Source organism: Quercus robur, chromosome 2 (assembly GCF_932294415.1).
Source record: "Quercus robur chromosome 2, dhQueRobu3.1, whole genome shotgun sequence".
Classification (NCBI taxonomy): Eukaryota; Viridiplantae; Streptophyta; class Magnoliopsida; order Fagales; family Fagaceae; genus Quercus; species Quercus robur.
Genome location: NC_065535.1, coordinates 67,434,133 through 67,451,975, shown reverse-complemented (window position 1 = coordinate 67,451,975; position 17,843 = coordinate 67,434,133). Strand labels below are relative to the sequence as shown.

At 33.3% G+C, this 17,843-nt stretch overlaps 2 protein-coding genes and 1 long non-coding RNA gene across 7 annotated transcripts; all 3 read left to right on the top strand.

Annotated features, from left to right (window-relative positions):
* The first annotated feature begins 1,356 nt into the window (after positions 1–1,356).
* On the top strand, positions 1,357–5,799 carry LOC126714651 (uncharacterized). Its single transcript, XR_007651648.1, has 2 exons — positions 1,357–1,457; positions 5,474–5,799. It is a non-coding gene; the product is annotated as an uncharacterized LOC126714651 (long non-coding RNA).
* LOC126714649 (transcription termination factor MTERF6, chloroplastic/mitochondrial-like) lies at positions 1,455–7,740 on the top strand. Of its 5 annotated transcripts, none has more exons than XM_050414885.1 (3): positions 1,455–2,955; positions 4,373–4,639; positions 7,249–7,740. In XM_050414885.1, exon 1 carries the CDS (start codon positions 1,518–1,520, stop codon positions 2,661–2,663), a length of 1,146 nt encoding a protein of 381 aa, XP_050270842.1. In that variant the 5' UTR covers positions 1,455–1,517; the 3' UTR covers positions 2,664–2,955; positions 4,373–4,639; positions 7,249–7,740. The 5 variants fall into 5 exon arrangements, with proteins under 5 accessions (XP_050270842.1, XP_050270841.1, XP_050270839.1 ...); XM_050414884.1 differs by lacking the exon at positions 7,249–7,740 and adding an exon at positions 5,487–5,799; XM_050414882.1 differs by lacking the exon at positions 7,249–7,740 and adding an exon at positions 5,280–5,799.
* A 1,412-nt stretch (positions 7,741–9,152) lies between these two features.
* Positions 9,153–11,092, top strand: LOC126714648 (uncharacterized). Its single transcript, XM_050414881.1, has one exon. The coding sequence runs from the start codon at positions 9,334–9,336 to the stop codon at positions 10,480–10,482; it is 1,149 nt and encodes a 382-aa protein (XP_050270838.1). The 5' UTR covers positions 9,153–9,333; the 3' UTR covers positions 10,483–11,092.
* Positions 11,093–17,843: the final 6,751 nt, after the last annotated feature.

The following is a 17,843-nucleotide window of genomic DNA, read 5'->3' as shown; positions in this document are numbered from 1 at the left end:
AGAATACTCTAACTTTGGGAACCCGGCCAAGCCATCCTTTGTTTGTGGTCGACATTTTGGCAAATGAGAGTCAATAATTAGCTTAATCCAACAGCAACAAAAAGAACGAAAACTTAATTAATTAGAGGGTGTTTGGTTTTAGTATAATTTTAAATCAAAACTCAGTTTTTATCCCTAAATTTTCAAACTCAGTGGCCACATTAAAAAAAAAAAAAAAAAAAAGTGTGTTTGGCCGAGTTTTTGAAGTTAAAAAACAATAAAAACCAGTGAGGTTGATTGCACTTATCCACCCTAGGTACTTGCAATGTACACCCTAAACTTCAAAACTTTGCAATCAGCACTCTAAAGTTGAGAATAATCTGCGGTATTCATGATGATCCTTGCTATTCAAGCAGCATTATTGCAATGATGAAAATGGCAGAAAACAAGGGACGCCCAGCATTAATAGGCCCCGAATTAAGCTTCTTTTTTTTTTTTTTTTTTTCTTTTTTTGGGTCAAAAAATAATAATAATCATTCTGTATAAGGGAAGTTCCACTTCCACCAAGCATAAGTATTAGCGAGAATCATAATCAGTTATTGGTTATGATCCTCATAATCCTTTTCTAAGTAAAGCAACATAGTGATTTAGGTTAGCATCACACTTCTTTCTCAAAAAAAAGGGTTAGCATCACATTAGTACCATTCCAACTATTCCCTTTGTTTGTACGTGTTTAATGTATTGCCTCACCATATGATTAATTGCATCAACATATATGAGTTTTTTTTTTTTTTTTTTTTGGGTGGAGAAACTATAGAAGTGAGTATCTACTAAGTTGTATTTAAATTTCAAAACTATGTCATACTAAAAAGATAATTCAATTCATTGTTCTATGACATTGCCTTTTAGAATGTACTAGTATTTACTTCTACACCCCCACTTCCCCTCCCCAACCCCCCCCCCCCCCCCCAAAAAAAACATACATGAATAATTATGTTAGATTTTTTTTTTTTTTTTTTTTTTTGGTGTCCAGAGTCTTATAGTTCAACTTGTATTTTTTGATGTTTTTAATAATAAATACATTTAGGGTTCAATTTCCCTTTACTTAACTATCAAATTATTATCATCTACTCTACATATCACACAATTTTATCATAAAATTATTTTACATTGTCAAAATAGGATCTCAAGAACTTAAAAAATTATATAAGATAATAAAAAATAAATAAAAAATAAAAACTTCTAAAGTGGATAATATGAGGAAAGGTATGGGCTTTTAAGGATTTGACTTTCAAACTTACGAAGGCAACAAAATTTGCCCTTACAAATTGTCTTGACCATCACTCCTTTCTGCCATAGCTCGCTCGCATCGCAACAATGACTCAGTGTCAGTGAGTGAGCCAACAAATAGTTTTCCTCTCTCTAGGGTTTTTCTCTCAGAGCTTCAATCAACACCAATTCAGCCTCTCAAACCACAGGTAAGTTTCTTTTACTACAATTTACAAACACGCAAATCTTTTCTCAGAAAGAAAAAAAAAATGTTTCATTTCATATGCAAAACGCTGATACAAAATAGAATTGTAAATTCAAAAACCAGTTATGTTTGTTATATCCATACCATGCCATTTCTCAGTTCTGTTTCAAACCCCACAGAGAAACAACCTTTGACAGTCTCTTACCTCATCAACTCATGTGGGTTGTCCTTAGAACAAGCTATTTCAGCTTCTAAAGTTGTCAACATTAAATGCACAGACCAGCCAGACTTACTTCTTAAGCTTTTGAGCACTCATGGCTTTAAAAAAGCTCACATTGCAAGCTTGATTACTAAACACCCACCTCTGATTTTAGCTCATCCAGAGAAAACTATAAGACCCAAGATTGAGTATTTTGAGTCCTTGGGTATTACAGGAACTGACCTACCTATGATTCTCTCTTCAAATAGATACATTTTATTGTGTAGTCTAAAGGAACATATAATACCCTCCGTTAATTTTCTTAGGGGGGTTATTCATACCAATGAGAACCTTATTTTTGCATTGAAGCAATATTATGCGTTTCAAGCCAATATTAAGAATGTTATGGAGCCAAATGTATCCACTCTGAGGGCTCATGGAGTGCCAGAAAAACATGTTGCAAATCTCTTGATGATGCATCCTAGGTCACTTAAGTTGAGGGCTGATTTGTTCAAAGAGGTTGTTTGTGCAATTAAAGAAATGGGTTTTGACCCAATGAGAATCTCGTTTGTTTTGGCTGTCCGTTCAATGTCAGTAATAAGCAAAGTTACTTGGGAAAAGAAAAAGGAGGTTCTTAGGAGCTTTGGTTGGTCTGAAAATGACTTTCTTTTTGCATTTAGATTACAGCCAAGGCTAATGATTTGTTCAGAGAAGAAAATTCGGAATATGCTGGTTTTCTTGACAACTAAGGCAGGTCTGATGCCATCGGATGTTGCTAGATGCCCATATTTATTTCTGATGAGTGTGGAGAAGAGACTGAGTCCCAGATGTGCAGTTCTGCAAGTTTTGATGTCTAAAGGTCTGATCAGCAAAGATATAGATTTAGTTCGGAATTTGAATTATGGGAAGAGATTCTTTGAGAAGAAGTTTCTGACTCCATTTATGGAAGAAGTCCCTGCAGTGATTGAGGCATACCAGGGTAAGATGGGATTTCAGGGATTCAGTGATTGATTGTGAGGCTTGAATCTGAGGGAAGAAGCCCTGAACTATGTAAACATGCTGGCAACAGATGTGGGCTCACAAATTCACAATATAGTTGTTAAGCAGGTTGGAGTGGAACCACAGTCTCCTTGTGTTTTCTATTTTGGATTTCAACAATATGGTGAGACCAGATTGGTTTAGCTTGCCATGAAATAAGGCTTGTCACATGGTGACAGTGATGATGGTGATAGATTTTGAAGAAAGCTAATGTTGGTGTATGGTTAGTGGCAGAGAATAACAATACATGTTAGGCCTTTCATAGGTGAGGACTATAACTTTCTTGATTGCTTTTGAATGAGCTGATGATTTACCAGTTATATGGTATAGTTTCCTTTGTACTATTTTTCTTTCATGCATTAGCATTTTTTTTATCAAGCTTCAGGATAGTGTTTAGAGTCTTTAGATGATCGTGTGGCTTTTTTTATTCATCATTTGTTTAGGAATTGTGGACCATGCTACGGTATAATATGTATATAGTTTTTTTCTTGAGAACAATCACTCCATTGGTTAAACATTTCTTCCTCGTATATCTTAATTTCAGCTTGTCTCAGTTAACTGAGATTGCAAGGAACTTAATCTGCAAAGATTATATGCTGTATCTGTCATCTTCGTGGGAAACCTTGCCCTGTTGTGTTTCTACTCTTGTACTTATAAACTAATACATTTACAAACATATATGTATGTATGTATGTATGTATGTATGTATAAATTATTAAAACTAAAGCTTGCAGCATCTGATGGTCCAAAGAACACTTCCCCCCCCACCCGCCCCCCGGCGGAAACTCCCACCCACCACCCCAAAAAAAGGACAGAAAAATAATTGGTTAAATACTTAATTTGATATAAGAGCTTACAGATACACTGTAGTGTTTAGATTATATCATAATTAGTAGTTACAATGGTGTTTCCATTACTGACTTTGACGAGGAGAACCAAAATTTTTGTTCTTTACGGACATGATGCATAATCTATTGATCTTTATGCTTGATTTTGGAACTTACATGTGTTCAGCATATGATTTTTGGTTTAACTGGTACTATTGATAATTAGTTGCCTCATTTTTTGGATGGATTTCTTTTAACTCACTCTCTGTCCATGTAGCCTCTCATTTCTGATTATATTTTTTCCTTTTATTATGTAAGGAGCAAGTAAATACTAATAAAGTTTGAGATCTTTTTTTGCTGCCTTTATATCTTGGTTTTTCATTTGTTTTCTTGGGAGTGAAACACAATTGTGTAGTACATAGACATTGATGAGCTCTAGCTCAATTGGCTCCTTCTAGGCTTCTCCTTTTATAGGAGATAGACAGAGAGTGAGGTCATGGATTCAAAACCCATCAGCCATTGGGTGTGTGTGGAACTTACCAATAAAAAAAATGTGTCCTACATAGACGTGCATGCACAAAAAAGGGGTAATTTTTAAGTTGCAACAGCTTTATACTTTTATTATATATAGTTTCTGCTTGCCATCTTATCCAAAAAGAAAGCACATATTAAGCGTGCGTTTGGCATTACTGATTTCTCCAGCATATTCTGCATTTAACTTATTTTTTAGCATCAAGTGGGTCCCTTTTCACTGTTCATAGGGCCCATTCACTGTGTAAAAAAAAAGCCAGCTTATTTGCCCAATGTGAACCGTTTAGCAACGGTAATATTTTAAATTTTCCCCTTTCTCTTCAGCCCAGCAATGCGTATCTTGCAAGATCTCAGCTCTTCAATTTCCACAGCCCAACTCTCTCCTCATCAATGCCACAACTTCTTCATCTTCAATGCTCTTCAATTTTACATCTACCCACCAACAATCCAAATATCTGCTTCACATCTGTCTGCCACTCTTTTCTTCCTTTATTTGGACAAACCCCTACTGGTGATATTAGAGGCTGTGAGAGATCGAGAAAGACAAAGAAATTGATGCTGCCACTGTGAGGGAGATCAGCCGATTTGTCAGTGAGTTGTATTTAAATTTTTTATATTTATTAATGTGTTTTCCCTTTTGTTGGGTGTGGCTGAATTTTTAGGGTTTGTTTGATGATTATGATGGGTATACTTTGATAATTATGATGGGTATACTTTGATGTTTAAAGATTAGAGATCAATTTTTTGGGTATTCTTTGATGATTATGATGGGTATACTTTGACAATTATGAATGTCGAATATTGTGATTTATTAGTTTGTTAAAGATTATGAATCTCAAATATTGACTTTATTTTCCTTTAGAATCTTTTGTTTCAAATAGATTCTTGCTTATTCTTGACAGAGAAGACCAACATTATTCTTTGATTTATTAGTTGTTACACCTGCAAATGAAACATTCAATGAAAATTTGTTCATTCTTTTTTCATTAATTTGTGTCCTCTAGATGCCTTCAGTTTTATACATGGTTTCTTGCTTCTATATATTTTGGCTCATTAATTTGAGAAGCCTAAAGGCAGATATTGGCTTTGATGGGTGGTTGTGGGGTGCTAACATGATAGATGCTAGAAATATATCAAGCTCTGTTATTGTTTGGTTAGTTGATTTGCTTGAACTTGAGGCGGTTAGAGATGTTTCTCAATATGTCAATCAAATTCTTTTGCTGCAATGCAGGACTCAATTGCATTTAGTTGGGTATGAGTACCCTCTCTTTATGAAAGATCATATAATAAGCACATCTGCAACACAGCTATGTTCAAATGATTTGAGTTTTGGTTGCTGGTTAAAATGAAATCCATTCATGGCCTTGTTTAGCTTGAAGAATTTGAGTTTGGATTGACAGATATTGATAATTTGGGGATTTTAAGATTCATTTTGCAGCATGCAGCTAAAGGCTTAATCATCAGTCATCACAGGAAGGAAAGATTCTCCAACAGATAATAGCTAGGAAGGGGCTTTTTGCAAATAGAGAATTGTAGTTGGATTTAGAGAAATATGGAGGATCAAATTATGAGGTGTAGTCTGTGATTTTGATACTTTGGAGAAAATTATGAGGTGCAGTCTGTTTGTGTGTGTGTATTTTCTGTATGTGCAGTCTGTCTTTTATTAGTATTGCTTAAAAACATGTTGTAGGGTTAAGAACTTATATTTTATTTAAATATGGAATGAGTTAAGAACTTATGTTTTAGTATTACTTATGTTTTATGTTTTATGTGAACAGCCCAATTGTTAAATATTTGGATTTTTCTTGTGTTTTAGGTGATTGTTACTTGATGATTATAGGAATTCAAAATTGGAATCACATATATGCTTATTGGGATCAGATATTCAAAATTGCTTATTGTTACTTGATGCTTATGAAATCAGATATTTGGAATCACATATATGGTTATAGGAATTCAAAATTGGAATCACATATATGCATGTGGTATTGAAATTTATTCGGGTCTCTAATTAACATATATGCTTATGCTATGGCAGAACAAGTAGGATGGTAGCTAGATGCTGTTTTGAGACAGATTTGAATAAACAGTGTAGAAAACATTTCTAATAATATGTAGAAAATATGAACTGACTTGTATTGAATAAACAACATAGTTTGGTGTAGAAAATATGAACTGACAGTTTAGAAAATATTTTGAGTCTGTTCTGTGTTACTGACTTTTAACAATAATATGAACTTTTGTTGCTTGAGTAATTTTTATATGTACAGTTTGGTTTATATTACCACATATATGCAGGGAAATGAGTTTTGAAATAAGTGATGAGCTTGTACACGCAACATATTTAGCTAGTGTCATAGTTTACATGAAGACATATATGAACAAAGTATCAATGCATACAAATTTATAAACAGGGTATGAATGGGTACAATATATTTTACATGAGAATGAGCGGAAATGTCGCAATGTATTTAGAGTATCACACCATGTTTTTGGAAAATTGTGTAATACATCGAGTACTCAATATGGATATGAGGATAGCAAAGGAGTTCGCTTAGAAAAGATTGTGGCAATTACATTGGTTGTATTTGGTCATGGCATGTGTAATAGAATGTTTTAGGATAAATTTTAGCGTTCTAGGTGAGACAATAAGTCAACACATGAAAATGGTAGTTACATTAGGCAAAGTTATGTCACAAGATATTATCAAGCATTCTAATCGTGCATTTCTTAATATGTCACAACATATTCTCAATTCTAATAGTTATTGGCCACATTTCAAGGTACTTTGTTATTTTAGTATCTTGATTTAATTTTATTCAATTTATCTTTACAATGAAAATATGTTGCAAATTTCACATGGTATTTTTATGGCAATGATTAGGATTGCATTGGTTTGATTGATGGGGTTCATGTCCCCATGATCTTACCAGTTCATAAGCAACATACATACAAAGAAAGGAAAGGGGAGCCAACAATCAATTGCATTTGTGTTTGTGATTTTGACATGAAATTCACTTTTGCATGTGTTGGATGGGAAGGGCCAGCACATGACACAATAATATTTTTAAGTTGCCTCAATAATGATAGTGACAACTTCCAAAACCTCAACTTGGTTTGTAATGTTGAATTTTAATTAATGTATTAAAGTATGTGTTATGTACTGAAAATGCTAATATAATAAACATTCTCATTTGTAGGAAAATATTATCTTGTTGATTTAGGATACCCTATGAAGAAAGGGTTCTTTGCACCATTTAAGGGGAAGAGGTATCACCTCTCTGATTTTCAACAAGGTTGAACACCACAAAATTCATAGGAGAAATTTAATTATTTCCATTCATCACTTCGTTTTGTCAGTGTTTGGAGGAATAGATGAAGAATTTTGAAAGATATGCCAAACTATGATTTGCGCATTTAAGAACACATTATTGTTGCTACAATGGTTCTTCGTAATTTTATTAGAGCACATGAAGACAATGATATTGGACAAAAGCTTTCTAGACGAGACACATGTGAAAGTAGTGAGGGAAGTTATTACAATGAAATGGCACATGTGATCTCTTCTTTAGATGAATTTGAGATAAAAGTGGTTCAGAACAATATCACAACATCGATGTGTGGGATTCTTCCATTGTAGGACTTCCTTTGTTACTAATGTTATAATTACCATTCATATTATGATATTTTTTTTGTCCAAATCTAAAAACTTGTTATTATAATTACCATTAACATTATGGTACTTTTTTGGTAACTCTAATTGATGGCTTTCATGAAATATGTATCTTAATTATGATATAACAAACTTGATAGTAAATTATAGTTAAGACAAAAAAAAAAAAAAATGTTAAATATTCATCTTTCATATTTGGAAGTCACTTTGCATATTCAAGCATTAAAATAGGGTTAAAATTACACATAAATTTTTTTTCTACAATACTTTCAACACTTTTAGCTTTTTTTTATAGAGTACTTTCAACAAAAAAACAAATAGCTAACTTTTAGCTTATTTTGCTATAATATTTTCAACAAAAAGTTTTCAGTTTCAATAAAATAAACTAATTACAACCCGACCCTAAAACTATATTAAACTATTAACAAGATATTTCAATTCTTTGTACTGTGACAGCCTTTCGTACTGTCTTTGAAATGTACAGTACAGTTTATAATTTCCTCCAAAACCTCAAGGTTGAAATTATAAAATTAAACTTATAATAAAAAAATTTGCTCTTTTTTTGGTGGGGGGGGGGGGGGGGACAATATCTCCAACACATATCACACAATTCTACCGTAAAATTGGCGCACGGACACGTCTTTAGTGCCTCAGAAGATTAATAATAAGAAAAAACAAATCTCCTAAAATGAATAATATCAGGCAAAATGTGGTTTTTTAAGGTATATCATGACTCTTGTTTATGGAAGCTTTCTGTAATGTAGTAAGTATGGTTACCAAAGGTTTTGTTAATTCAATAATTTGACATTACAAATTAGGCGTCTAAACAAATTGTCTTCATAACACATTGTGAAGAGGGATTACCTGGAATTTGCCAAGGCTAATGGTATGTTTTAAATGAAAAAGGGAACCCTAAATGAAACCCTAAACACTCAACCGAGGTAGATTTAGCAAATTGTTTTCACAATACGTTTGAAATTCTCATTATATTTTTTTAGTACTTGTTAAAGCGATATATTCATTGTCTATTTGGTATTCAGTACTTTTCGGTAGTTTTTTTATTATATTTTTTTTTGCTAAACGTGAGACAAAAAAAAAAAGTTGGGAAAAGTTAATAGATGCCCTAAATATATTGATTTAAGAAATATTTTATAAAAAAAAAACAAAACAATTGATTTTTTGATAGCTTTTTATATTTTCCTTAAAATTAATATTAAAATTTTCTTAAAATGATCCATTAATAAATACCCTAAGAGCACTCAATAATCAGACCTAAAAAGTTTCATATTTTTCTAAGTACTATTATTATTTTTAAATAATAAACAAAATAAGTGGACCAAAAACTCATCCAAACAAATGTGCATAGGTCCATGAGATGGGCCTGACTAAATGGGTTGGACCAGATATTGTCCCAAATCCAACCCAGCTGGGCCAGTGGTCATCACTCCTCCATCTTAGCTCGCTCACGACATTGACTCAGTGAGCCAACAAATCGTTTTCCTTCTCTAGGGTTTTTCTTTCAGAGCTTCAACTCCAATTCAGCCTCTCAAACCACAGGTAAGTAGTTTCTTTCTATTACAATTTATAAACCCACCAGTCTTTCCTTAGAAAGATGTTTCATTTCACATGCAAAACACTGATGCAAAATAGAGTCTTCAATTCAAAAACCAGTTATGTTCGTTATATCCAGACAATGCCATTTCTCAGTTCTGTCTCAAACTCCACAGAGAAACAATCTTTGACAGTCTCTTACCTCATGAACTCATGTGGGTTGTCCTTAGAAAAAGCTACTTCAGCTTCTAAGGTTGTCAATATTAAGTACACTGATAAACCAGACTTACTTCTAAACCTTTTGAACACTTACGGGTTTACAAAAGCTGACATTGCAAGCTTGATTTCTAAACACCCACCTCTGATTTTAGCTCATCCAGAGAAAACTATAAGACCCAAGATGGACTATTTTGCGTCCTTGGGTCTTAGAGGACCTGACTTACCTAGGATTATCTGTTCAAATAAATTCATTTTATTGTCTAGTTTGAAGAAACAGATAATACCCACCATTAATTTTCTTAGGGGGATTATTCATACCAATGAGAATCTTATCTATGCATTGAAGCAATCGTCCCTTGTGATTCGATGCAACATTAAGAAGGTTTTGGTGCCAAATATATCCACTCTGAGGGCTCATGGAGTACCAGAAAAACATGTTGCAGGGCTCTTGATGATGCAACCTAAGTCGCTTATGTTGAGGATTGATTTGTTCAAAGAGGTTGTATGTGCAATTAAAGATATGGGTTTTGACCCGATGAGGCGCTCCTTTATTTTGGGTGTCCGTTCAATGTCACTAATAAGCAAAGTGAATTGGGAAAAGAAAAAGGAGGTTCTTAGGAGCTTTGGTTGGTCTGAAAATGACTTTCTTACGGCATTTAGAGTACAGCCAATGCTAATGATTTGTTCAGAGAAGAAGATTCGGAATGTGCTTGATTTCTTGACGACTAAGGGGGGTCTGATGTCATTGGATGTTGCTAGATGCCCAAATTTATTTCTGATAAGTATGGAGAAGAGAATGATTCCCAGATGTGCTGTTCTGCAAGTTTTGATGTCTAAAGGTCTGGTTAGCAAAGATATAGATTTAGTTTGGCAATTGAATCACAGGAAGGAGGACTTTGAGAAGAAGTTTCTGACTCCATTTATGGAAGAAGTCCCTGCAGTGATTGAGGCATACCAGGGTAAGATGGGATTTCAGGGATTCAGTGATTGATTGTGAGGCTTGAATCTGAGGGAAGAAGACTTGAACTTTGTAAATATGCTGGCAACTGGTGTGAGCTCACAATATAGTGGTTAAGCAAGTTGGAGTGGAACCACAGTCTCCTTGTGTTTTCTATTTTGGATCTGAACAATCTGGGGAGACCAGAGTGGTTTAGCTTGCCATGAAATGAGATTTGTCACTTGGTGACTGAAGTGATGGTGATACATTTTGAAGAAAGCTAATATTAGTGTGTATGGTTAGAGGAGGAGAATGACAATACATGTTAGGCTTTTCATAGTTGAGGAGTATGACTTTCTTGATTGCTTTTGAAGGAGCTGATGATTTACCCGTTATATTGTATATATAGTTTCCTCTGTACTATTTTTTCTTTCAGGCATCAGCTTTTCCCCCCAGCTCCAGGATAGTGTTTAGATGATTGTGTGGCTTATTTATGTATCGTTTGTTTATAAATGGTGGACTGTGCTGCTGTATAATATGTATATAGTTAATTCTAGAGAACAAGTACTTCATGCAAAAATTGTTTGATGGGTAACCAACACTGAGTAATAGCCTAAAAATGTATTTATGGTGTATTCTCAAACACATTGATTATTTGCTCTTATGAGGGATCTGTAATGAAGTTTTTTTTTTTTTTTTTTGGCACATTACCCTGTTTTCTTTCTCCACTAGTTAAACATCTCATTCTTGTATATCTTAATTTCAGCTTGTCTCCGTTAACTGGGATTGCTAGGGAACTTAAACTGCCAAGATTATATGCTGTCTCTGTCGTCTTCGTTGGAAACCTTGTCCTCTTGTACTTGTAAACTAATACATTGAGAAACATATATATATATATATATATATATATATATATATCATTTTATAGAATTAAAGCTTGCAGCATCTAATGGTCCAAAGAAACCCTCACCCCCAAATTTTTGATTATGCAAACTAAAGTTTGCGGCATCTGACGGTCCTAAGAAAAAAGAAAGGTTGAATTCCATTCAGGCGGAGGGAACTAATATAGAAGGAATACCCTTCCTTGAACAAAGGGACTACCCTCTACTCTACTCCCAATCTGACCCTAAGTCCCAATGTAAAATGAGCAAATAGTAAAATGGTAGAAGTAGAAATTTCCAAGCACTAGCGGTGAAATTGCATGAAATTTGGTATGCAAGGTAAATCGAAGTGTATGAAATTTGGTATGCAAGGTAAACGATTTAGGAAGTAAAACACATCACCTCTGTTTGTGACTATGTCAATTTTCCTCCAAATTTCTTTGTTTAGGTCTATGTCTAAGTGATTTTGTTATTTATGTAATATTTTTTTTTGGGATATGGCTTGTGTCCGATGCTTTTTTGCATCGGACAAACTGTGATGTTGACATGTATTTAAAACTAGATATTTGTCCAAATCGTATCGTGTTCAGTGCAAAATAGCACTGGACACAAGTTTCAAATTTCTTTTTGTGATATTTTCTATTTTCAAAAATGAGAAGGATGTTTCCTAGGGTTAATAGTGCATCAATTTCCATAATTTTTAAAAGTTTTTATATTTTGGAAATTTCTCCTTTTTCTAGTATAATTTTGTGTTTAGGGTTTGTGTATATTTTTCTTATAAGTTGGAGGTTGTAACAACGTCGAGTATCAAGTTTGTTATTATCAATAAAAACTTCAAAGAGTTTTTCTCTTTCTTTGCCTTTGGATTGAGGGTTTTCTTAGGCATGCTTATGCTATTTTTGAGATAGAATGTATTTTACTTATGGTTATTCCACTGCGTTATATGTCATTTATTAAATTAATGTGTTGAAATTACTTTAAACTTTATAGGTTCTTCATTTAAATGAATGCTAATCACAAATTGGTATCATTCTAACTGATGACCCTAGCATCAAGAAAAGAAAAAAAAAATATATATATATATATATATATATATTTTTCTAATAAACTGCAATTTCATTATTAAGTAAAAAGTAGTACGACAATCGCATCTGCAAGTTTCCAAAATTGCAGGAGGTAGATTGCAATTATTACAAGAGAAACTAGCTTTAAAAACAAATAAAAGTTTAGCAGCAGAACAAGTTGCTAAAGAGATCTTCTAACTTAGCAAAACTCACAACTAGCAAAACGCAAATTTAAATCAAAAACATTACTAATGACAATAGAAATAGACCAGTCAAATGGTTCATTCCCTTCTATTATGAAATTGCACTAATTTTTAGACCTAGCCAAGTTTAAAGCCCACAAAATTGCAGCTGCTTCGGCTTGAGCAGGAGTGCATCTAAGACATAGTGGAAGGGGATGCACTCACTGGCCCAATTCACTTGAGCATGTATTCTTTAATTGAAGGAATGATCAATGAGCTATTGGCTATAACCTGGATCCCTCCAGTGAATTCACTTGGCGCCCATCAAAGTTCATAACCTCAGGAAGAATAACATAGCAGTTTAATTTGGTAACAATTGGGATTTAGATGATTTTACAGACTAATTTGTCATATAAGTTGATGTAAAATGGGTCTCCAGTTGATGCCTGGGTTTGATAAATGCAAGTATATTGGCCTACAGTGATTGTTCATTAATGACACTCAAACCGTGGTCCGTGCTGCTCAAAACAACATCCTTTTGTCTTTTCTTTTGTACTTTTAGCTATTCTTTTTTTTTTTTTTTTTTTTTAATTACTTTTAGATATTCTTCATCTCCTCATTAGTTTTCATTTTTGCTTTTCCCTATAAAGTTAATGTTTTCTTATATAAGTATTAGTTGTTGAATTTTCAGTGAAAGCAGCAATATCTTGCCTGAAAATAAGAGTTTACTACTTTACTTTCATCATTATGTCTGTCCTTGTTTGTGCTGTGCACATGATAGGAAAAGATCTCGGTTACTTGACTAGCATATGATTAGCCATTCAGATTAATGTTAATCATTTGTCAAAAGAGGTGTTAATCAATATGGCAATTATGCTCATAAACAAACAAATAAAAAGGAATATAAATCATGTCAAATATTTATGAATTTATATTCTATTTTCTAGGAGGAGCCGTTACTGGGGGTTATATTGGTTTGCCCTTTAAGACTAACAGAGGCCATACAAGAGAAATAATGTTACATACACGAATTTTTTTTTTTTTTTTACCATATATTTTTAAAAAATTTTAAACTGGTTTACTCACAGTAAATCATTGCAATTTACAACAAATGAAAAAATATTATAAAAAAAATTTGTGTATGCAATCAGTATTTTAGGGTCCAATTTTAATAAACTTTTTATGAGAAATTGAAAAAACTATCAAAAAAGTTAGTCACTATTTTATTTTCCCATAAAAAGTTTACTCAAATGATTTACTAACGTATAACTTATGTTAATAAAACCCTTTTATTATAAGAGAAATGCTTATAGTAATTTATTGGGTGATTCAAATATAATAAGGTGTGTATGTGCGAGCGAAACCAAATATTTGTATGTGTTTGTTGCTCAAAAAAAATGTTATGAATATAGCATTTCTTTGTAAGTAGTGTTGAGTGGAGTTAGAATATTATATAAAGAAATTAAAGGGAAAAAAAAATCTGCACTCACGAAATGAAAGATAACTAAACTATTTTTTTTTCCTTCCTAATCTTGCTTTAATGAAACAAAACGATCACCCAAAAAGACTAGGCACATTAGAAACATTGTGGACCCTGGCAAATCATATAAAATCAAAAGGTGCATGGAAGCTATTTGGCAATGTTTCATTATAAAGATTGGATTGACTAAGTCAGATATGCCAAATCTAATCAGAAAGAAAAGGAAAATTCGAAGGTCACCCAGCTATAGTAGGGTAAAATCTAATCAGAAAGAAAAGGAAAATTCGAAGGTCACCCAGCTATAGTAGGGTAGCCCCCCCCCGAAAAAAAAAAAAAACCAACGTTGCCTCTTTGTCTGGGAAACAGACTCATGAGTCATGATCTTTCCCACTTCTATTATTATATATGTGCCTTAGCGTGAAGTAAAAAACCCACCACACAAAAATGCATACACAACTTGAACTTGGAGTAGGAGGCATCAGGCATGCAACAAATTAAGGGCTATTCTCTGATGCATATTGCATATTGCTGGCTTTGTGAATGGTGCGCGTGGTTATGTCTTTTCTCTTATTTCACCATGGGAATGGGATGCTTTTATTTTTTAATCCTTTGGTTTTAATCTTTTTCTAATTATTTTTATAGTAGTTTTTCAGACTTTCATGGGATTCTAAAGTTAGACTCTAGGTGCTTTCTTACAACTTGGTTTCACATTCAAACACAGGCTGGCTAACGGTAACGAGCAGCGGGCCCCCCCAATTAATTAGAATTTTGGACTTTATTAAAGCCCTCATTCCAGCAAATCCCAATGCCATATATGCTTCCCATTTACCAATTCAACATGTTTTTTTTCCTTTTATTAGTCAGATGGAAAAGCCACAATTATTATTGTTATTATTATGTTTTTATAGAGTTTTAATTTATAACATTTGCTTTTAGTGAATTTTCTATTTATCATCAAATTAAGATACCATCGATTTTTTTTTTTTAACAAAGATACCATCGATTTTTGATGTAGACAAAAATTGAATATCAAATATCTTATTCAACTAGTTGAGGAACCCACCAATTATTATTATATAAGTCTAGTTAACAGGTGCCTATAGAATTTTTGTTAATCAATCATTTTTAAAAAGTCTTTATATTATTTTATGTGAAGTATAAAAAGTTGTCAAAAAATGATTTTTTTTTTTTTTTTTGGTAACAATTTTCTTAAAATACTTGGAATTGATTTGCCAAGAGCCTTATAACTATGTTGGTAGGTATTCTTGATGTCTAAGATAGAAAAATTTATGGTTCAAATCCCCACTCTCCTAACTATCAAATTATATTAAAAAAAATTGTGATGCAATAAAAAGTCAAAATATCAAGGATATAAAAGTATATTGAATAAATGAATAATTTTAAAATCAGCTCAAAGATAGGATCTTTTTTGTCCATTTTTAATTTTAAAAAATAACCCTACTGCCTAATTTAAAGGAATTCAATAAATATTTAATCCATAAAATAGGCAAGATCTAAGAATGAGAGTTTCTTACTCATAGTAGTTATGAAGAGACTAATATATTTTATATCAAAGTTGCAAGTTTATATGTAATTGAGTAATTCGATGAGTGGGTTACAATTAGTTTAATTTGTTTTTGAGAAGAACAATTAGTTTAATTGGTAAAAAAATTTGTCATTGAATAAAAAATATAGAATTCAAACTCACCTATAACAAAAATCAATTAGTGTCTTGACCTTATGTCTAGGGATGGCAATGGGGCGGGGCGGGGCCGAAGGATGGGGTCTTCATCCCCGCCCCGCATGGTTTTGTCTTGCCCCATCCCCGCCCCGCCCCGCATGACGGGGAATACTTTATCACCCCATCCCCGCCCCTTAAGGCCCCACGAAGCCCCGCCCCAACCCGTAAAACTCTAGCTTTTGTTAATTTGCCCTACAACTAGTACAATTTTTTTAATGAAACCTATTTCATTAATAAAAATATACTTGAAATTACAACTAAATTTATCCCATCAAATCAAATCAATTTTTAGAAAAAATTGAATAATATATCCAAGTGTTTAACAAGACAATCATTAAAATAAATAAATAAATAAATAAAAATCTCATAGTATAACATATAACAAAATAAAGGCAGAGAATCACATTGTGTGGAATAAAATATGCTAATATTAATATGTTTGTTTAAATAATAGGGTTTTAGGGTATGAAAAATTAACAATTGTAACCTTTAGTAACCCAGAGCGGGGTGGGGATGGGGAGGGGCGGGGCGGGGCGGGATGGGTCTAAAAAGCCTAAACCCATCCCCACCCCGCCCCGTGGTGTGGGGCTAAAATCTTGCCCCATCCCCGCCCCACCGCCTTTGTGGGGCGGGAAAAACCCGCACGGGACGAAACGGGGAGGGGCGGGTTAAGTGGGGCGGGGAAAAATTGCCATCCCTACTTATGTCTAACAATACACTATCATATCCATAAATAAATTAATAAAAACTAAACGATGAGAATGCTATTGTCAGACGGCCTACTATAGCGAACATTTTTGTACTCAAGCTCCATTAATTGCGAAAGCTACTGCTTGTCTTTATTGCATCTGAAAAGCATCAGACATCTTTGTATGCTTATCGACTTTCTTCATTTATCTAGGCAGCTTGCAATCACATTCATAAACATACTATATGGTTTCATTAAAAAAAACACATACCATATGGATGTAAAATTACTCTTACCATTATTGACCTAAAAGAATGTTGTTCTCTTTTTCTTAAACTATAAATTATGTATTTTTAATTATACTATTAATATTTATTTTACAATAAGTTATGTTTCATTATTGTTAAAATAATGGTTAAATGACTAAATTTATCATTTTTTAACTACTTAATTTTTTTTGAAACAATTGATAATTTCTTATCGTATAAGAGTAATTTGAGCCCACACATAATTTGATAATTTCAAGCTTTGTAACTAGTTCTATTCTCCAAAACTTCTAGATTTTTTGAGAACCTAATTTTGAATCCCCCAAACCTGTTAAATAAAAAAGTAGTAGCTCTTGGAGAGTCATGAAGTCAAGTTTTTCTATATCCTTTTTATTTTTTATCTTGGGTTTAGTGTCATAATGTTTAAATAGAGATTTTATCCCAATTCTTTATTTTGGCTCTTGATTTTTTTTTTTCAACTTTCATCTGTCTTATAAAAATATATAAAGTGAGATAGAGACTGTAAGGACTGGGTTTGAGCACTATTTCTAAGGGATAAATAAATTCAAGCCCAGCAAGCCCAATACAATAAATTTGTAGAGAGTGGGTAGAAGAACTGAGTTTTAATGAATGTAACAACAGTTGAAGATGATTTAAAGAATGGATAAGTAAAACAAATATGGACTTGAGCAAGCAATTCAATCCTCGGCACTGGTTCGAGGAGCTTCAACTTAGTATTTCTTAAGTGACAATGACAATGGTTACAGAGTTATTTCAGACTGCTACAGTGTTCTCTTTGGTAAAATCTTCGATCCCCTTCTCATGGAGGGTCTCTCCCATTATATAGTCCCCTTTGAGCCATCCTGATCCCACACTTGTTGATCATCTGAGCCCTTACTTGAATACCTGTCCCATCAAACACCCATTTTTGGCTCTCTGTGTGTTACGGTTGCCAAGGCAGCACTATTCAGGAGTCTTCTCCACATTAATGCGGCCAGAGCATTAGTTGTGGAGTATTTAATGTGGAGGCAGCTGTTTTTCTTGGAATTGCTCTACCGCCATGCTCCAGTGTGCTTACTTGCTGTACTTATCCTTTTTCTTTGGAGTGCTTTG